Here is a 22,778-nt window from a genome sequence, read left to right as displayed (position 1 = left end):
ATGGTTTGCAGGCGCTCTAAGATTGCCAGTGGAGTTTCAGTTCTTATGGCAAGCGCTGCCGATAAGCCTAGCTCACTCAAAGGGAACAATTATTACTCGTACATTTTGTTTCTGTCCTAGTACTAAACACCTGATTCTCTTTTCATTCGGAAAAATATAGGCAGTTGCAAAAATATACATAACATAGTCTTTTCAGTGCAGCATTCTTTATTTGTTGGTCAAATCTTGGATGAAAGCGGGAAGTGCAGTTCTACGCTTAGATTATCAAAACTCGTTATCAAGATTGGCACTTTTGGCTAGACTATAGAAAATTGAATCTTCTCTTTGTAACAAAGTATTCGGAGCATCGAATTCCGCAACGGTGCCGCGATCAAGCACTAAGACCCTGCAAAAGAAAGTAAAATAACATAATATATTTAAATAGAGATTAATTACAAAATTTTCCAAATAAAAGTAAAATTTTTGAAATGGAGTAGCTCTTTTTACAATTATACGTAAATTAAATAAATTTTTCTTACTCTTAAAATCACATGAGGGTACAATATTAACTACTAAGATTCTTTTTAAAGTTTTGAAAATGGAAAGTAAACTACGAGTAACAAGGCGACCGAGGAAATTGAAGATATTACGAAAAAGAAAACATTATGCATTGTACTGAGGTTACAATATTGTAATTCCAAACAAATTTCTCTAACCTATCATAATCCATTATGGTATTTAGTCTGTGTGCAATGGTCAACACTGTAGCAGACGCAAACTCTTTACGTATGGTGTTTTGTATCAGTTCATCTGTTTCTAGGTCCACAGAAGCAGTTGCTTCGTCCAAAACGAGAATTGTGGTGTTTCGCAACAATGCTCGGGCCAAGCAGACCAATTGGCGTTGACCCACACTACGGCAAAGAAAAGTTGTAGAGCTTTAATCATTACAGTGATTTTAATAAAAAGTTTTTCAAGGCAAAGCTTTATTAATATTATAACCATAAGAAACATAAAACACAATAGAATAAAAGCTTCAATAAAACACCTTCAAGGAATTTTGCAAGAAGTAATATTTCCGAGAGCCAGGACCTGCAAGTCACGGTTTATATAGTGCTTGTTAAAATAATGGAAACTTTTCATCTGTACGGTATGCAACAAGTGTTCCATTTTAACCAGGTAGCTGTTTCTGACCATATAAGGCTTAGCAAAAACACGACGTTCTGTTTGTAGGTAAAAAGTTTCCATAACTTCAAAAAGCACAATAGAAACAGTACTTGCGGGTCTTGGCTCTCGGAAATATTACTTCTTGGTGATTTCCTGGGAGAAGGACTTATTTAAGGGCCCATTACACTGAACGATTTTGGTTAATGATTGCGTTATCAGAAATTTAAATAAAAATTTATCCTTATTATTAAATTTACTACCAGGTTAGTGTAAAACACATTTTCAATAAGCCTAGACTAATCCTTGGCATAACAATCACCAAAATGAAATATAATATTGTTAACACAATTATTGTAAATGCATAAATGAAGCATACAGAAAACCATAGAGAACGGATGCAGTTTCGATCAAAGAAATTCGGACCATTAAAAATTTATAACGGACTTCTACGTTTCAGTTATTATTTTAAGTGTATTGAAAAGGAATGGTTCTAAACAGCAACGTAAAGTTATTCTTTAAAACGTTTCAATATTCTGGAATTATATTTTTATATTTTCAAATTTAAAACTGAAAGTAAAACAGTTTAATAAATATTTGAAATTTTTTCGCATATTCCTTTTTAACTCGAGAACAAAATTGTGGAATCTTCGAAATATGATCTATTCCTCTTCCAATTGGTGTCAGATCTATCACGACAGAGAACGATTCAGAACTTTTCTCGATAAGTACTTTGATAATCACTATAATATTAACAGCACACTTTCTAAACTGTTCGGAGATACCAACTTCTTAGCTCCAGGACATGCCCAAAATATTGGCCCTTAAGAAACGCTGGTTTTCAGCTAGTGATGGAAAATGACCGAAAGAGACCCCCCAAAAAAACAGGTAATGGGCCACAAAAAACCCGATTAAGTAACCTCCAATTTGCTGAAAGTGGTTCGCAACTGACCAGATGTGGTCTAAAATATCCAGAAGTTTTTTGTTATTCGAGTGCTACTTAATACAGGCAGCGAACAAAGAAGTCTCTTAGTCCGCTTTAAGTCAATGAAAGACCTGTATGAATGCATTTCCAACTGATAAAAACGGGAATCAATTTGCAGAAAGGAGAGAAAACGCGTTTACAATTACTCACAAACATTCATTAAATACAACTAAACCTTTTCTCAATATCTGCTCCTTGGGATTTAGCAACCCCTTAATGCTACCCTTCAACCGAAACTTATTTCACTTCCTTTTATTGGAATGATATAAGTCCCAATGAAATTTAACTTTAATTGCCATTTAAGAATAATAGTTTTAAACCTAAAAAACATTATCGTGCAGATTAACAAACCTCAAATTATTTCCACCTTCAGTGATCTCGTGAGATAGTCCTTTTTCCAGTGACTTGACGAATGTCTTCAAATGCGAGTGCTCCAGAGCCGACCAGATGTCTTGGTCCGAGTATTTGTTGAAAGGATCCAGATTCAGTCGCAGTGGGCCGGAGAAGAGAACGGGGTCCTGAGGAATGATGGTCAATCGGGAGCGGAGGTCGTACAGGCCCACTTTGCCGATGTCCACGTCATCGATCAGGATTTGACCCGACGAGAGTTCGATTAGTCTGAATAATGCCATAGTAATGGATGACTTTCCAGCTCCAGTGCGACCAACAATTCCAACCTATGAGAACGAAAATCTTGATTTCGGGTACTCAATTATAAGTGGTAGACCGTTTTCCAACACTGCCTTAACCAGGATGCGTAAAGTCAAGGATAAACTCAGGAATTGCTTTGTCTCGCCCGAACATTACCAAAAGTAGTCAACCCGTAAGGTTTGTTTGGTATTTGTTCTGCTGAAGACACCCGGTTGTTGTTTTACGGTTTAAAAGAAATGATGGTATTATTATTGTTTGACACATCATATTTTATGGTTAAAGAACACCATTAATAAAAAGAACGAAGATACTTTTAGTATCCTCATTAGTAAAATAATCATCACCAGAGTTTTGAACAACCTTTTTTTGAAATAATTAAAACATTAATTTTTTTTTATATATTTTAGGCTATCTCATTACAGTCGCCCGATGGGGACATGTGGTGCCCAAAAAAAGGAGAACTTTCTTTATTATTTTTGGAATCCCATTAAATGGGCACAGTCACATAAACCAATTTTTGAAAAACGAATTGTACTCGTTTTAAACCTATGCACACTCAGTTTATATGCATATGAAAAATGAGCTCATTGTAACTGTCATGAATCATAACAGCTATACGACCAAGGCCGTTCAGAATTTGACTCCTGGGTCACAGACAATGTATTAATAAAATTAACAATATTCATAGAAACCTTTTCCTTGGAACGTATTTCGAAGGAGATGTTATTCAAGATGAGGTTTAGTCCTTCTCTGTATCGAGCGCTGCATTGTCGGAAAGTAATCCGTCCTTCCTTTGGCCATGACGGAGAAAGTGCGAGATTGGTGGTTTCCCAGGAAGCTTCCGAAGACAAATGGGAGTACTCGTGAATGCGCTCCACTGAGACACTTTGGTTTTCAACGTTGATTGTACTTTTCACTATTCTCGGAATAGTTTGAAGTATCTGAAATAATAAATGTCAAAAGAATTTAGTGTAATTAATGCAGTATTAACTTAACTTTTTACTCTAGCTAGAACTACATTTCTCTAAAAGGTATAGTTTTTACCGATAGGCAGGGCAGTATACCGGAAGGTGTTCCTTAATTCATAATTTAATCGTGTTTATAATTATTTAATCCATTTAATCTTGATTCAATCCATTTAATCTTGATTTAATCCATTTAGTCTTGATTCAATCCATTTAATCTTGATTTAATCCAACCAATCTTGATTTATTCCATTTAATCCTGATATAATCCATTACATCTTGATTTAATCCTTTTAATCATTTTTTTATTCATCAAATCTGGATTTAATCCATTTTATCTTGATTTAATCCATTTTATCTTGATTTAATCAATTTAATCTTGATTTAATCAATTTAATCTTGATTTAATCAATTTAATCTTGATTTGATCCATTTAATCATGATTTTTTCCGAAGGTGCGCTAATCAACAAGATCAGCCTCCGATTTTAATTAAACATCAATGAAAGTACATTTAGTTGCTGTTATTCGGTAAAAGAAGTTTTCGAAAACAAGCCCTTGTACGTAAGATCTAAAAATTTTGGTTTTCTACTAATAAGACTATTTAACAATATGCACCCTTACGAAAATTTAGTTTAGTGGAATGTTTTAAAATAAAATTGAACCAATCAAACCATGTTTAAAATATGATATTGTTGTTCAATATTATTTGTTCTATTAAAATTTTACTAAGAATATGATCCAACTTTGATAATGATTTGATCGATTGAGTCTTTGATCAACCCAAATTCGTCAAGGTTTCTTCATCGTTTGGCTAATATCAAATTAAAGCCACGCCCCAAAATTAAAATAGAATTAACCAATACTGTTCAAAGTAGTAGTATAGGTTGTTACTGTAAATGAGTACAACTTGTATGTTGAATTAAAATATTCACTTGTTCGGGGGGAGAGATTGACTCTACACAATGAACTATTCGTCAAGGTCAGCGTACTCAGGCTACACTTTTCACTCTTCCTGTTAAGGAGGTGTAAAAAGTGTTAACTAATACAAGTTGGCAAGCCAAAATATACCTCTCCTCGGAAGAATTGTCCCTAGCGGTATTAATTTTTCGAGATGACTCTTAAAGATATATCTCCGCAATTCCGAGTTATTTACTAAAAACGTAATCCCGGTTCAATCCCGCCCGGTATAAAATTTTAATTATGATTAAAATAATTGAGACGAAACAACCGAGTATAATTTATTCAGAATATTATAAATTAACAGCGAGTTAGACGTACTAAAACAATGCACAATTGAATTTAACCCTATTTACGGTACAAGTTTATCAGTTAAATATAATACGAAGCCAATTTTAATGAAATAAATATCTACAGAGGGTATTTGTATTTTTCTCGCTTACGAAATACTTGCCACATCTTTAACGCTCATTTTATTTCAAATTAAACATCTTAATAAGTCGAGAAAACGTTTAAAATAAATTACGAAGTAATGACGACCCAGTTAAAAACCAGACCAACATAAGTGTAAGCGCACGATGTATACAACTCGATAAAAATATACGACTGAAAAAACGAAAGAAAATACAAATAAAACGAAAGATATTTAAAATTAAAAAAACTGATCGTAATAAAACGTGAAAATACCCTCCACGTCACGCACATTCGAAATACGAAGAAGTAAAGTTATACTATATCCAGTTTAAAATATTAGAGTTTCAAAAAATAAAAATAAAGAATAGAACAATACACAATAACAACCCAATCAATCAGACTTCAGAAACAAAACTCATAGAAAAATATTATAACGCAGTCAAGCAATCAGACTTCAGAATCAAAATAATTCATAGAAAAATATTATAACGCAGTCAAGCAATAAATTAGTTCAAATACTTAGAAATCAAGCAATAGAACCGGATAAGCTTTAGGGCATGACTTACGCTCTTAAAGGTTCCTCAAAGACTGGACGATTTTGCGGGAAAAAGGAAATAAACTTAAAAATAGTAGATACAAATATAAGACAGAAAAAACCAACAATACCAAAGATAACACAAAAAAGAACGTAATCTGGATCAGTTAAAAAACACAACAAAAAAGCCTATCCGAAAAAATAAACCTACTGACAATTAAACAGTTTTACAACGTCATTGAATAATATATTACAGATTTATAACACAACGTAACAGGAAACAATAACACAGCGGCAACGAATCAAAGTCCTAAAACCGCGCTCCCGGTTCAATTCCCGACGAAATAAAAACAAGTTCACAAAAATAAAAAAACAAAGTTCAATAAAAAATATCCACAGATATTGTATAAATCCGTTTAGTAAAAAAACCGCCTTATCATAATGTTTCCTTTACTTTAACACTTTCCCTAAGGAAGTCAATGGCTCGGCGGTGAACTATCCGCGTGGTAACAATGCGACCCGAGTTCAATTCTTGATCACGGTGAAATTTAACATAAAAATACTTAATTGATTAAAAATATAAGACTAATATAATTTATAAATATTTAATAAAATATAAGATTAATATAGTTTATAAATATTTAATAAAATATAAGAATAATATAATTTATTAATATTTAATAAAATATAAGATTAATATAATTTATAAATATTTAATTAAATATAAGAATAATATAGTTTATTAATATTTAATAAAATATAAGATTAATATAATTTATAAATATTTAATTAAATATAAGAATAATATAATTTATTAATATTTAATAAAATATAGGATTAATATAATTTATAAATATTTAATTAAATATAAGAATAATATAATTTATGAATATTTAATAATATATAGGATTAATATAATTTATAAATATTTAATTAAATATAAGAATAATATAATTTATTAATATTTAATAAAATATAAGATTAATATAATTTATAAATATTTAATTAAATATAAGAATAATATAATTTATTAATATTTAATAAAATATAGGATTAATATAATTTATAAATATTTCTTTAAATATAAGATTAATATAATTTATAAGTATTTCATTAAATATAAGATTAATATAATTTATAAATATTTAAAATGATGTAGAATAAATTATAGTACCTATAACGTTATAACTTTGTAAAGGACATTCGCCAAAGCTGTTTTTTAGAAAAACACCGTAACTTAACAATCGTTGGTGGCTGAGTGGTTAGAGTAAATCTCTTGCACGAGACAGACCCAGGTTTGATTCCCGGCCGGCGCCAATAAATCACAAATTGATACTAAGACGAATACCGTGAACAATTGGTGGAAACCCTGCCATTGGACGTTGAGAGGTTGCATAACACTCAGCACTCGGTCCGTCCCAAAGTCATTAAGAAGAAGTTGGAGAGTAAACGCCCGTACAAACACAACACACTCAACATCCACAACCACCATAACACAAACACAACAAACTCAACACCCACAACCATCATAACACGAATTCAACACCCGCAACCGTCATAACACGAACTCAACATTCACAACCTACGCATAAACATTACAATAAAGAAATACTCAATCAAACTGAGTTAAAACCGTCACGACGGTGAGCGTTAACGAAAAAACACCATCCAAACCAAACCCAACCGCAAATTAATCCGTTAACAATCACCGTCACATGGTGGTTTTGCCAACCCCTTGAGAAACAGCGAACGCAGAAATTTCGAGAAACTGCATACGCAATGATTAACCTTTGCACGGATAATGCGAACGCATTCGCAGGACAGACACACACACAGACAGAGAGACAGACACGGTGATTGTATAACCCCTCCTAGGAGAGGTAAAAATCATCAGCTTATCCAGAAATTATCTACGAAACGGTCACTCGAACTATTCGCCACAACAAAATCAGAGTAAATTGATGTCACAGAGTTACTCTTCTACTACAAAATCCCAGAACAAATCAAGGTAAATAATGTATTCTACAAATTAAATTTTAATAAAAAAATTAGATTTGTTACGAGTTTCTAGCTAAAGTTAATCTCTGAACGCAACCACTTACGATATTAACATTTGAGATGAGGAAGCCAACAACTCCCGGGGAAAGTCTTCCTTTAGAGATAGCGGCAAAAATTGCTGCAAAATACAGAAGTAAACTCCCTACGACTGCCACTCTTATGTTCAGCCAACTGTTTAACAAAAAAGATGGTCTTTTAATCCAAGTTCAAGTTTCCAAAAAGAGTAAACACTTGATTAATAAAGCAGTTTTAAATATTTTATCCTTTATTGGAGATAAAATTCTTAATTTGACACAATTTGTATTAAATAATTTTAGTAGTATTGATTGTAAAGAAGCGTCTAACTGGAGATCAAGTTGTTTGGGAAGAATTTACCAAACCAAAGTTTTATTGATCAGAAACACTGAAACACATTTGGATTATTGGAGAAAAGCGATAGTAAAAATACAAAAAAGATTGAATTTCCACGTCCTTTGTACGAAAATAAAAAGATTTATAAATTGACTAATGAGGAAATGCCCAGTAGGCGTTGGGTTTTCAGAAATTAACATTTCAACGACCTAATCAAAATTCGTAAACGGTCTTCCAATTACTTGCGTTTCCAGAAAACGTCATCCACCTTGGGTATGGAACTTTTTGAAGGGTTTAATATTTGAAGTATAAGTCCCTTAACATTCGAGGATTCGTTAAGTTCCGAAGAATTTCTTGCTTGAGAACGATGAACTAAAAATATGTTTGTGGTAATTAATCCAAGTATTGAAGATGAAGGTGCCTTTCGAGTGCTGTTGCTCTAGCAATTTAGACAATACACTTAAGAACCCTGCTAGAAAAAATGTCGAATATCACGCTTATTACGTTTAGAAGCACAAATATTTGGAAGATTTCAAATTAAAAGTAGAGTTCCCCCTTTGACCTGACTTTCGAATTCATCATTTTATTCACACATTCCCAAATTATTGCTTGGTACCCAAGGCATCCGGTCAAGTATACAGTGCAAATTTTCAATGACCAATTTACCTTCCGGTCATTTCCGTTAAATAGAAAACTGCGCTGCTGTTGTCGATGAGATTTCGACACTGGATCAAAAACCTGGGAGATGCCCTGCAAGCTCGGATGATAGTCAAGCCACTCAGAGATGTCGAGAAGTGTGAAACCACAAAAGAATGCCTTATCGATGAAATTCTCTTCAATTGTCGACTGACTGCGGCGTAAAATCGCTATTAGAGAAATACTGATAAGACACTGATGTAACAATCGGGAACACAAGTCCCACACATTAAAGACACCATTGTTAGCATTAGCTTTTGCAAAGCTTGACCTAAAATATTTTAAAGCTAACATTTTATAAGCGTTCAATTCTAGAAGCTCCGTTTCACACACAATTTCAAATTAAATACCATCCGTGCTTCTGCACATAATGTTCTCTTTTGTTTTTATATTTTAAAAATAAGTACTTTTTGTTGAAGGTGAATGTCGGGTCATCAAACTGTGCACACCTTTTAGTTCGTATTAGCCCTTACCTTAGCTTATTAAATGTAAATGATGTAACTTCTCTTGATCGCTCTTGGATCGGAATTTTAAATGATACGCGAATTTGTTCTTAAAGAGATCGGACGCAAAGAATTTATTCAAAATCCAAATCGGAATTTTGGTAAGAACGAATCGGAATTGTATAAAAGATGGATCGGAACTTGATTCCTTTCTATTCAAAGTTTGATAAAATTTTAGCATCAGTAGTTTTATTACTTTAGTCATTATTTCGTAAATTTTTTGTGTATTGATTTGTCCAATGTTCGTAAAGGAGGATATAGCGGTTTGCAAAATATTTCAGAATTGAGGCTAGTTTAATTTCCTCAAAAAAGTAAATGAAATTCCGGCAACATTATATATTAATTAAAAATGCTTTTATCAAAGCAGCTTAAAGGTTATTTAATGGGGGTGAGTTGGTACCTAGAAAGGTACAGATATTTCTTTAGATTTTAAGAGATATTTTTTGCAACTACTTTCAAAAGCCAAATATATTTTATTACATTTCATCAATTTTCCTCTCATTTTCACAAATTGATATTCATATTTATCAGATGGAAATGTATATATTTTAAAACCCTTTCCTTAAATTTGAGCCTTGAAACTGTAACAGGAAACTGATAAAATATTAAAATGCAAAGGAGTACGAGTGTACATCCAGGGTTTTCTATTCGGGGAGGGGGGACTATATTGGAAATCACTCACTTTTAAAAGGTTTGAGCTTTTTCCATAAGAAAATAACGAAAAGAGACACAGAAAAAAACACGTATTCCAAATAACGAAACCTTCATACTCATAGGAAGCAGATTTTTACTTTAATAACCCTGGCCCTTTGTTTTAAAACAGTCGTCTGCTACGGTGTCGTCACTAGTTTGAATAAATAAATAAGTACACAGTTATTGTAAAGTAATTATCATGCTTTTTATTTGTATTTAATTAATATGTAAGCGATTTTTACTTTCATTTAATTTATAAATTATGTCTGTAAGTTTGCATTTTATAATATTTTAAAAATGAAGTGGCACTTGGTTTTTATTGTTATTTTTAGGGCTTGATATTGCTTAAAACTTGTTGTACTATACTACCCAATAAATTAACTCCAGTTTACTATTATACTGAAAACTATATATATTAAATTTATAATATTTTCACATTAAATTTGAGTTTGAATCATGACTAACAGGGTGCTAGCCTGTGGTTTGTGACTTGGGTATTAGCTTAGCTGATTATTATTTTTATTATTATTAGAATAAAAATCCTGATCAGTTCTTATATTTTTCTGGATATTACTGGAAAACATAACACTCTTCTTATATAGTTGCAGTCTCTCTCACATCTCAATGGGTGGAGATCAATACTAAATTAATCATCAAATTAGGGGCTATGTAGTTGATAATATTCTTGATTAGGTAGATTACAAAACATTTATACTGATTTAATAGTGTATTTTCTTTGGTGAGTTGCTACAAATTAAATGGTCAACTTATATGTAATCCATTGTAATTTAATATTTTATCAGTTTCCTGTTACAGTTTCAAAGCTCAAATTTAAGGAAAGGGTTTTAAAATATATACATTTCCATCTGATAAATATGAATATCAATTTGTGAAAAGGAGAGGAAAATTGATGAAATGTAATAAAATATATTTGGCTTTTGAAAGTAATTGCAAAAAATATATCTTAAAATCTAAAGCAATATCTGTACCTTTCTAGGTACCAACTCACCCCCCCCCCCACCCATTAAATAACCATTAAACTGCTTTGACAAAAGCATTTTTAATTAATATCTGGCTCTTTTCCCTGCCCTACAGGGCATATTTATCGTAGAAATTATTTTTGTAAATATAAGCCATAAGTAATCATTCAGTTACAAGATCCAATAATCAATAACTTAATATAGTAATTTGTAGGTCACTTTGAATAAACAATTTATGTAATTGTCATTTCCGGTCACTCGGAGGTCATACCAGTTTTTTTTTAGAAGTTTTATAACTTTTCACTTTATAGTAAAAAATGTTAGTTTTGTTAATGACAGATCCTACACTTTGATTCAAGCCAAAATTTAAAGAAGCAATATTAAACATGTTGAAGACTAGAGTTTCAATTTCATAAGAATTCCTAAAATTGTATCAATTAAAGGTAGGAGCTACAGAGATATCATAAATTTCACAATATTAATTCTTGGTTCATGCCTTTCCAAATGTGTAGTTAAATTTAGTACATTTCACATTGCACAACCAAATCATTAACTTCAATACTTGATTCATGCATTTTCCAACTAAAATTTACCAGATTCGGTCTTGTCTTTAAAAAACAATTTAAAGAATTCAGTAACATTTCCAGTTGAAAAAAAACACAATTTAATCAAGTAATTTTTTCAGTCTCTAAATTAGTTAATTAAAGAACGAGTGGAATGTCTTTGAAAAAATAAAGTATTTTGTGGACTACAATGTACATGTACTTTGCTTCCTTAGCAATGGTACTATGCATTAGTATCACTCGTTCACTAAATAACTTAATTTCTACTATAAAAATCTATTTTAACTGAAGTATAGGACTCGCCTCGTTGATTTTTCTACTGTAAATTTACCAGAAATCCTGCAATTAGAAACAAACTACTGAGACCTCACACTGTTAACAAAAATGGGGTCAAATTGATCAGTGCCCACTATAATTTTAACCATTGCTGTCACTCCTTCATTTACAGTCTAAAATATATTAAAACTGAATAAAAGGACTGGCTTTTCAACTGCAAATTTAACCGAATTATTTTCACAAAATACCTTAACACTTGGTGACTTATCTTCACTTATAGTCACAGTTTTATATTCTAAATTTGGAACTCTTTTTAATTCAATAGCAAGCTAGTCAGAGTTTCTACTTTTCAACAAATTACAAGGCCCCTGAGCTTAAATAATGTATATCCTACTACATCCTAGGAGGCCATCTAATGGCGTATAATTCTACAATCTTTGTTGCGCGAATTTTAAATTATTATTAAAACTTACCCTTAAGTTCTAAATATTAGTTAAAATTTTAAATAATTAACGTTAATACAATTGTTTAGTAATAATAATTTTCAATTAAATAAATACATCTCAACCAAATTTATTTATAAATAATACGTTTTTAAAAAAATAATAAATTGTCATTTGATTATTACGTTGAAAAATTCGAAAATAATAAAAATAGGCGTTGGTAATTCCCGGCAGCGTATTACAGGCTAATAGGTTTAATATTTTCTGGTATTGGTCTTACTACAGAAGGACATTTATTCGTTAAAATAGTGAGATATTTACATTTGCATTATTATAGACGGATAACGCTTCTCAACATTTTGAAGAAACCAATAATCTTTTATTAAAGCTCAACGATTTTCTCACCCTTGTTAATCTCCGATGGCCAAGAACATACGCTTAAGACATTTTAACTTGACGGAAAATTTTGGAAATAAATAAATATCTTACCTGCAAGACGGTAAACAAAGACACGACCACAATGACAGCTATTATAAAAGCTGGAATTCCCATACACACTCCTATTATGGTAAGTCCGAAATCAAAAAACGTGACTAGGCTTATTCTTGACGAAATTGGTAGCTCATTGTCAACGATATCAATGTCCCTGGAAAAGCGATTAAGCACCCTTCCCACTGGCGTCGTATCGAAGAAGCTTGTTGGCGAATGAAAGATACTATTCAGCATCCGAGAATGCAATGTCAGGGATGCGCGCAGAGTTCCTGCCACGAATATTATAATCACAAAGCTATACGCAAAACTTTGACCGAAAGCTAAAAGACCGTAGATGGTCAAACGAAAATCTCTTTGGGCAGTGTCCAGAGTTTCGCCAATTTTCGCGTCTTCACTCCACAACGCCAACCAATATGAAGAAAACACGGAAATTAAATTGGAGAAAATGGTACAAGCCAGGAGAAGCGATATCCAGATAACTCCAACAGCTTTGAGGTACACGACGAATGACACCTAAAATCGAAATAGCCAATAACAAATGAGATAAAACGTTTTTTCCAGGAATTGCTCGTCTTACTTTTCCTTTCTTTATGTTTTCCTTCAAAATAATTTCACCGTTGTTCCCTTCTTCGTTTGCTAATTTTGGTACTTTTAACGGCTTCTCTTTGGCACGACTAACCCTAAGACAGATAATTTGATTTCAGACAATGAAGAATGACACCATCGGGGTGATTTCAGTAAGTCTACTACAAGCAAGTTTTGAATAAGAGCTTTAAGTCAAAAGTGTAAAGAGAAAGTGGGATAATTTAATTAAAATTGTTGAGGAAAATGGGTTCTAAAAAACGATATATCTTAATTCGGTAGTGTAGTTTCCCATTAGAACATTTGGTTCTTTGATAACCGCTTATAAATATTACATACCAGCGTGGCTCTTCATAGTTTTCTATGTTTTTTTGTCTGCTTGAATTCACATCCATATGATTCATGAAAAAGTCGCGAGCAATGCCGTCAGTGTTCATGATTTGATTAAACGATCCTTTCTCGACAATTCGGCCGCTGTCCATGAAAACTATTTGATCTAATTGTGGCAGAAATGTCAAGTTGTTCGTTACCAGGATTCGAGTCTACATAAAAAAGGTATTTAAATGGTCGGTATCTTTTCAAATTGAGTGCTACTAAGATAGAATTTCACTTTGTCTCTGAGCAGTCCGTTTGCGCCTATAACGTGGTCAAAGATATGTTTACCAACGTGAGCATCCACAGCACCCAAAGGATCATCCAGCAGATAGATATCGTCGTCCAAGTACACAGCTCTGGCTAAACTCACTCTCTGTTTCTGACCTCCACTCAAGTTGATTCCCTGCATTAAACGTATAAAGTCAAAATTAAAAATATGCCGAACAAAACTTTAAACATTAAGTTGTAAAAAATTACATACCAAAATCAGATTTTAATTAATTTTTATTGAATCAGATAGTTTAAGTAAAGAATTGTCGCCGCGTTCAATGCATTGTAAGAAAACAGAAGGATTTATTGTTTTTGGGCAGCCTGATATAATATTATCCTACAACTATAATAAACCATGTGGGAGAATAGCATAGGCCGGTTGTACTTTAAGTAAAAGCTCATCAGCCTCTTTGTCAGACCACTTCAGCGGAGGGCGGGCACGACTGTCAAAAAATATCAAAAGTGAAAGATCTTTTGGTGCAATATTCTTATTTGCGTGATTACATTTTTCCAATTATAAATTTTTATTTACCCTCATTGTTTTTGTAATAAAACAAATGAAATCATTGACCAGCAACATGGTTTTAAAAATGGAATTCGGCCGACCGTCTTAAAATGTTAGTTTCGAGGGATTGTGATAGATAAATCAATGAAATTTTAGACACTTTATTCCCACGGCAGTGTGCAAAGTGGGTATCGGTCTATCCATTGAAATAATTCAGGTGACATTAAAAGTCGCTAGATGACTTGGGCCTAAGGTTTTGCCTTGGGTATAATAATAACTGATTATTATTTATTTATAATAATTAATAATAAAAGATTAATTAATTAGTAAGGACTGATTTATAATATTAACATCTCTTCAGTTGCTTTTATCGACTACAGATTTAGAGACACTAAAGAGGAAATGTTTTACCGAGGACGAATGCATTTGAACGCGCGTTTTTTAACTTCTTCTTATTTCGAAATCGTTGCGTATTATAAAACATTATAATCGTTTAAAAAACCAAGTAGGACCCCGTTTTCTAATATAATCTGTGAAGCCTGCAAATTGTAGGCTTATGTCTAAACCATGTACGAGAGTCAAACTATAAAATACTCTTTATTAATAATATATATTTATTTACCAACGGTAACAAAGCATGTCAACTAAACTTTCTCTAGAAGATAGAATATAAAAGATTTAACTGGTTCGGTCGGAGTCCGTAACCAAGAGAGCTGGTGCAGTGTCCCGACGTCCCTTATATAGCGAGCCCCTCGGGTGACGCTACCGGTCTCCAACCTAATTGGCTGGAGAAGAAAGTCTGGCAAGAAAACTTTGCGCACTCACTGTGGTGCAATAGTAAGCGTCACCGGTAACTTTACCCTGCTCTTAACCCTTCGGGTCAGAGGTCGTCACTTTCGGAGAATTCCAAAAGTGGACGACGCGAGTGAGAGTGAGTCATCCCTACCTTCCCCAGCAGCGATGGCCCAAAACAACGAGATAACACTCGGAAGTAAAGGGAAAGGCTGTTAGGGACAAAGCCTACATTTTTGGATGCAAATGCAGGCTTTAAAAATCATATTCTGCACGTTTGGTTTGATTATTTTTGCTTGGTATTTTTTGCTTGTTTTAAAGTTCCTGTAATCATCATATCAACGTAAACACTTTCTACTTTTATCTACAACTAATACGAATATTATAATTTAAGAAAATAACTGTATTTGAAATTTTAATGATCGGAATATATATTGGGTGCATTTACCTTTTCACCTATTTCAGTGTGGTCGTAGGCAGGCATCATTTCCAAGTCGACTTCCAACGCGCAGGCCTGGATCACGTCCTGGTATCTTTTCTCATCCATCGGCTTCAGAAACAAAATGTTTTCTCGAAATGACTGGTTCAGAATCCACGGCTGTTGCGGAACGTATCCAATGGTGCCCTAAGTTCAAAAATGCATTCCTTTAAAAAATATTTTTGTCAATCTGAGGGTAAATATCAATCTTCCGTGAAATAAATTAGAGAAATGATTTTAATTATAGGTCAAATTAATAATAGCTACTTGTTTGTAATTTGATCATGAAATAAGCTGTTTAATATTCATTAATGAGTAAGTAACTGCTGTATTATAGGAAAATTAAGGACAAGGATGAATTCAAAATAACTGATTAATTACCTTTACACGGACAGTCTTTTAAGTATAGATTTTATGAATACAATTGATAACATTTTACAGTGATCTTACCTGTAGTTTAAGTTTTAGTTTGGATTTAGTAAAAACCATTTTGCAATCAATTAGCCACTTAAATGTGTTAATTAAGGTTTCCTTCATATTAATAAAGTAATCTCATTTACAACCGAATGGCTATTTCACACCATCAAATTAATTATAGTTTACATTTAAATACGCTATCACCTTCCAACATATTTGTGCCCAAATCTGCAAACGAAAAACGCATCCCTACAATATGGTTGCATTCTAACTCTTAAGTGTCAATGGTGAAATAATATTGATATACTCTAATTAAATGTATGACTCGACTGGTGTTTGGCCAAAAGTTCAATAGAAAAATGTTTTATAAAGACGTATTAAGTCGGGAATTATTTAATTTAACTTCAGAAAAATTGAAAAAGAGTTGCTTGTTTTTCAAAAATATATTTTTGACCAGTGGGTGATGGACGAAAGCTTTGAATAAAAAAATGTAGAGCATACTTGAAAATGTAGAAATATAGTTGGTTTGGTTGTAAAAGACCGATTTTCACAACTTTATGTTGGTAATATGAGGCAATAGCCTTATTTAAAAATGTGTAAAATTTCTTTGTGTGTGCCTATTGGTTTCAAGATCGCTATCCTAACAGAAGCCCAAGAGCTGTTTGCGACTTCAACGAGAATGGAAATGGCAATCCCAGATTCCGCGGTAAACATCAACATGGACGAAATTGTACTTCGTCTATTTTGTAGTACACCCGCCAGCAAGCGCTAGAGGGATCATGTGGGAAAATTCTTCGCAGTCATCACTTCCATCCGTTCCTAGCCAGCTCTTCATGATGGAGATATGGAACGTCTATTTGATTTTTGCAACTGGCTTAGCCTCATTTGTGACGGAAAACCTGATATTCTCAATCAGCTCTTAGTGTCCGATGAATGTTCGTGATCGAGAGATGGGACATTTAACGACCAAAACCACCACACGTGGAATGACGTAAATCCTGACTGGGGATTTCATCTTCACCACCACGTGCAATTTAGACTTAACATCTGGGCAGGTTTAGTTATTGATCGTGTAATTGGCAAGTTTTTTCTTCCTCAATGGACCGAACTACCTAGTGTTCGTTCAAAACGAAAGCTTATGTGTTAGACGACATTCCTCTGGCTAATTACAGTCGCTCTTCATGTTGCGAAATATCTCAGTGTTGGGTTCCCTAAGCGTTGGATTGGAAGGAACGGTCTCGTAAGATAGCCTCCAAGGCCAACCTACTTAGCGCAACTCGATTTCTTTCGGACATTTTGGCATCTCCAGTACATCAAATAGTTCACAGTTTGGATCTTAAGCTCATCTTAGGGATATCGCGATATCCTAACCTGATACTTCTTGGATATCCATGGGACTATTTTTTGTTTGCTGGGTCACAATCGGTCAGCGACTATATTTCAAATATTGTCGAGACCCTCTAGCTTTTAAAAAAAATGCCAAATGTCGCTCTTACTTGAATCGTGACTTCTCCTTGAAGCTTATTCATCTCGCAAAGTAGAAATGCTAAGAGGGAGGATTTGCCGCAGCCAACAGGCCCAACAACTGCCACCAGCGATCCGTTCGGAATGGAAAAGCTGATGTCGTTCAACGTGGGTTTCATCCCTGTTCCCCATCCGAAACTTGCTTCTTCGACGACAATGTCTACGTAGAAAAACATATTTACAGAAGTGTAAAATATTTGAGTGTGAAAATTGTTAGATACTGATGTGGAAAACTACTAAATATTTTAGGATTATTTGTAATTCAGGAGCACCCTTCTCATAACGAATAAAAACAATTATTTTACGCTTTTAGAGCAGTCTAGTAAAAATAGTTTACTCATTATAAGTTTAAATTTTAAAAAAGTGTATCACGCAGAAGATATTATTAATTATTCAATTAACGAAAATCCCAAATTCAAAGATTTTAAGAAGTGTCGCTTTGAACCTTATTTCAATTACTCCGATAATTTCGTACATAAAGAAAGTTATTGTAAGTTATATATTACCTTCACTACCACAAATTATTATTATAAAATGTCTTCCTGATGTCTTACCGTACTGATTGATGTTCCTCTTCAATGTGTAATCTTCAAATTCTTTCGAGTACAGAACTTTACTTATCCTTTGAATAGACACCTGTGCCTTTAAAAAAACATAAAAAAGAATGAAGTTAAAAAAAAATTGGATTGAGGAAAATGAACTCAAAAATATTAATAATCATAGACTTACGAAAATATGTATAAAGTAAGTTTTCCAACCCTCACCCTTCCCCTAAGCATAACCAATATTGGGTACATTTTTGAAAATATCTGCAATTACTTCAGCTACAATCTCAAATTTGAAAAATATTGAACCTCAAATTTGATGGACTATTTTCTCAATGTTTCATTACCATTGAAAAATCAAGCGTTTCTGACACAATTTAGAGGTTTTTTGTAATTGAAAGAATTGAAATGGACAATATTGAATTTTAAGTAAGATTTGAGGTTTTACTTTGGATGATGATTCTGGTGTCGACTATTTGGCGAGAGGCGGTTTGAGGTGGCGAGAGGCGGTTTGAGGAATACCGCCCTCTGTTAATTTCCTCTCATACGCACATGCGTGAGTCACTTGTTTATGTTAGTTTTATTTGTAAGGCAATATTTAAACTTTATCGCTTATACAAGTATTTTGATTTCTGTGATACTACTTCTAGGCAAATCGCTGAACATGTTTTATTATTAATAAAAATTAAGACACTTAATTACCATTATAAATTTACTTATAACTTCTGGCAACGCATTTAAAGGGCCTTTCATGATGCTAAAGTAAATGAGGCACACAAATGCTTTGGAGGGCGTCAAGACATTGGTTTTATCCATCAATAAGAAGAGTGCAAAGCTTGACAAGCCAACCTAATAAATAAAAATACTTATATTGAAATCAGGTATAAAAGCCTACTCGTCAAATGATCTATCAATGTGGAACGTAAATTTCTGGTATTTACGATAATTGAATAAAAACGGGATGAATGATTCTTAATGAACCTAAACTGAGTTAATTAAATTTAGCTTCGCAAATTATGTATTGTTTGGATAAATGTAATTTAATTTCGCAAATTATGTATTGTTTAAGTAAATGTAATTTAAATTGGAGAACTGAGCTTTCAATTGGGTAAATTAAGTTTTATTTTGAAAATTATGCTATCAATTGGTAAATTTAATTTATTTTGGAGTATTATGCTATCAATTGGTAAATTTAATTTAATTTGGAGAATTATGCTATCAATTGGTAAATTTAATTTATTTTGGAGAATTATGCTATCAATTGGTAAATTTAATTTAATTTGGAGAATTATGCTATCAATTGGTAAATTTAATTTAGTTTGGAGAATTATGCTATCAATTGGTAAATTTAATTTAATTTGGAGAATTATGCTATCAATTGGTAAATTTAATTTAATTTGGAGGATTATGTTATCAATTGGCAAATTTAATTTTAATTTGAAGAATTATGCTTTAAATTTGGTAAATTATTTTTAATTGGCAAAATAATAACATCAATTTTGAAAATTAATTTTTATTTGGTTAACTAATGCTTTCGATTCGATAAATTAATTTAGCTAGATTGTGAAGAATTTGGTCTAAAATAACTAGAATTATGCTATCAATTGGTAAATTTAATTTAATTTGGAGAATTATGCTATCAATTGGTAAATTTAATTTAATTTGGAGAATTATGCTATCAATTGGTAAATTTAATTTAATTTGGAGAATTATGCTATCAATTGGTAAATTTAATTTAATTTGGAGAATTATGCTATCAATTGGTAAATTTAATTTTAATTTGAAGAATTATGCTTTAAATTTGGTAAATTATTTTTAATTGGCAAAATAATAACATCAATTTTGAAAATTAATTTTTATTTGGTTAACTAATGCTTTCGATTCGATAAATTAATTTTTATTTGGATAATTATGCTTTCAATGGGGTAAATTAATTTTCATTTGAAGGATTATGCTTTCAATAGTGTAAATAAATTTAATTTTGAAAAATTATGAATTCAATTGGGCAAATTAATTTTTATTTAAAAATTATGATTTCCATACGCTAAATTAATTTCAAAATGAAGAATTATGCTTTCAATGTGGTTAATTAATTTTAATTTTAAAAATTATCCTTTAAATCGATTAAATTAATTAAATTTAAGGAATAATGTTTTCAATTGTGAAAATTAATTTTCATTTGAAGAATGATGCTATCGATTGGGTAAGTAAATTAATTTTAATTTGGAAATATTATCTTGAATTTAAGAAATGTTACTTAATTGGGGAAAGTGATATATAAATGGGCTGTTTTCGATTAAATTTTAGCCAATTCAATTGCATTATAACGGACCGCTAAAATGTAAACGTCACAGTTTATAAGTGAAGAACAGGTGCTCTTATCAAACCTTCTTTTCCTAATGTAAATCAACTACTAATATTTAAATCAATAGGACAAACCATGATTGGCGTTATAACGACCAGAGTTCTTGTCACCAACTGAATATATAACTGCTTTCGGAGAATACCGACTTCTCTCTGGCGAAACTCCAAAATGATGTCCTCGAAGGATTTCTCCCAAGCGTACATTTTCAAGACCCGGATTCCATTCAGAATCTCGCTCATTATTTTCAATCGTTTGTCTTTGACTTTCATCAATTTGTGCTGAAACACAGAAATTAAGATGGATGCAGCAGTTACGAGAGATTTTAACTAAGAATGTTGCTTTCAATCTAAAATCGAACAAACCTTTCAGACGAAAAAATAATATTATGTTTTTGGTAAAGGGATAAATAAACCTTCTATATTTCTACTGTTGCATTTGTTTATTGATTAAATTTCATGTTGAATTATTTTAAACTCCGCAAAGCAGTAGCATATCATATATGTGTACTGAGTGTTACGGATAAGATTGCAAAAAATTCTGGGAAGGGTTCAATAAGTCCCAATGAGTAGATAATGTAAAATGAGCATGGGACCTTTAGTGTGTCTTTTCAGATATATGGAATACACAGCCTAAAACTGATGAACAATATTCTTGCATCAATCAAATTGTTTGCCTAAATTCAGTAGTTTTAATTAAAATGTATTAGCTAATTGTACAAAAATACTGAATAAAATGAAGATTTTTATTATTATTATTAAAAGTAAAGCCGGACTAGTTTCAGCCGAGTTATTACGCCGTCATCAGGTGTAAATGGGTCACACCCCTGATGACGGCGTTAGTCATCTTTTTGACTTAGCCCTTCTCCTTTTTGTATTGTCTATTTAAAACTCAAATAAATGGAAATCACTCGGCTAAAACTAGTCGGGCTTAAGTTTTAAAATTAAAATTTGTTTTCTTCATTTTATTCAGTAGTTTAAATTTATCAGCGAAAAATTTGATAATGAGTATCAAAAGTTAATTTTTAAGCTTCTTTAGGAAAATCACTTGGTTTTAAATCTGGAGATCTTGTTGGTTCTCAACTGCCCCAAGTCAACCTATCCACCTCAAAGGAAATGTTGCATACAGATGAGCTACTAATTTACGACTACGATGAGCTGGAGCTCCGTCATGCGCGAGCCACATGCGCCGTCTAGTTTCTAACGACCCGTCTTCACTTTATTCGGGTAAAGTATCTTGCAGAAAACGTAGATCTGTTTCCTTAAAGACTAGACCCTTTGAAGCCTAGATCCCTTAAAACAAACTTCCCTTAAATCTTAAAGTATATTTCCCTTAAATCTTCCATCGTTATAACATAGTTCCCGTCAAGAAAATTCTAAAAATGGGCAATTATCTTAAAATACATGTCCAATAGGTGGTGCGAAACCCTTAAATCATAGTTCAGTTTAATTATAATCCCTTTAAAACGGATATCCCTTAAAAATCAGCACCATTGTTAATCTATTCGAAATGTTCCGCCGCTCTATAAATATCTACATTTCAATGCTAACCAACGTATGAAATACCCTTTAAACAACATATTATTATAAAAGGTTTTTTTTTAATTTAGCTAGATTGTGAAGAATTTGGTCTAAAATAACTAGATATAAATCCCGGCATGATGTGGCAAGATTAACAAGAAAACTTCAATTAATAAAATATATCCATCTGACCTGTAAAACTTTAACTTTCTTGGCCACTACAGTGTTGACAGGTATAGTAATTGCAATAATAAGTAACCCGGCGATGGTAGCGACACCAATCTCGGTCCACAACAGGTAGAAGGCGATGGATATTTGAAAAGGAGACGACCAAGCCGTATTCGTTTGTTTAACAAGCAAGTCAAACTTGGATGCGTCCACGGACATAGTGTTTAATATTTGCCCCACAGTTAAATTCTTTCTATTCGTGCACGAAATACGAAGAACCTGCAATGGAAAAAGAAAACATTGAATAGAATAGGGTACCAATCAATTGAAATTCCCTGGAAATTTTAAACTGAAAATTGGTTACGAAAATTGTATACAGCTTCTTTCAATTTAATCTGTCAGGACTATTTTTTAAAAACAATTTTTCATAAAATTATACAATTTTCCTTATTTATTTATTAATTTTTTTTTACCTTTTTGAAAAGCAAATTTCATAGGAAGGTGGTATACATAATGTTTTGGTAAGAATGTGTAAGT

At 32.3% G+C, this 22,778-nt stretch overlaps 1 protein-coding gene across 1 annotated transcript in view; it reads right to left on the bottom strand.

Moving 5' to 3' along the window:
- Positions 1–264: 264 nt before the first annotated feature.
- LOC149946014 (ATP-binding cassette sub-family C member 1-like) overlaps positions 265–22,778 on the bottom strand; it is a 38,252-nt gene continuing 15,738 nt past the window's right edge. The window contains exons 7-22 of the mRNA XM_090170705.1: positions 22,266–22,520; positions 20,631–20,834; positions 18,894–19,040; positions 18,201–18,288; positions 17,619–17,806; positions 15,676–15,852; positions 13,896–14,063; positions 13,625–13,827; positions 13,281–13,383; positions 12,701–13,216; positions 8,724–8,923; positions 7,751–7,898; positions 3,469–3,717; positions 2,477–2,802; positions 696–890; positions 265–385 (exon numbers count right to left, since the gene is read on the bottom strand). Of these exons, the coding sequence (XP_090026831.1) occupies positions 265–385; positions 696–890; positions 2,477–2,802; positions 3,469–3,717; positions 7,751–7,898; positions 8,724–8,923; positions 12,701–13,216; positions 13,281–13,383; positions 13,625–13,827; positions 13,896–14,063; positions 15,676–15,852; positions 17,619–17,806; positions 18,201–18,288; positions 18,894–19,040; positions 20,631–20,834; positions 22,266–22,520 (3,288 nt within the window). The remainder of the gene's footprint in view (positions 386–695; positions 891–2,476; positions 2,803–3,468; positions 3,718–7,750; positions 7,899–8,723; positions 8,924–12,700; positions 13,217–13,280; positions 13,384–13,624; positions 13,828–13,895; positions 14,064–15,675; positions 15,853–17,618; positions 17,807–18,200; positions 18,289–18,893; positions 19,041–20,630; positions 20,835–22,265; positions 22,521–22,778) is intronic.

Source organism: Leiobunum rupestre, chromosome 4 (genome assembly GCF_980474605.1).
Source record: "Leiobunum rupestre chromosome 4, qqLeiRupe1.1.hap1, whole genome shotgun sequence".
NCBI classification, from domain to species: Eukaryota; Metazoa; Arthropoda; class Arachnida; order Opiliones; family Sclerosomatidae; genus Leiobunum; species Leiobunum rupestre.
Note: the sequence above shows the minus strand (reverse complement) of the source record. Positions and strands in the feature narration are given on the sequence as shown.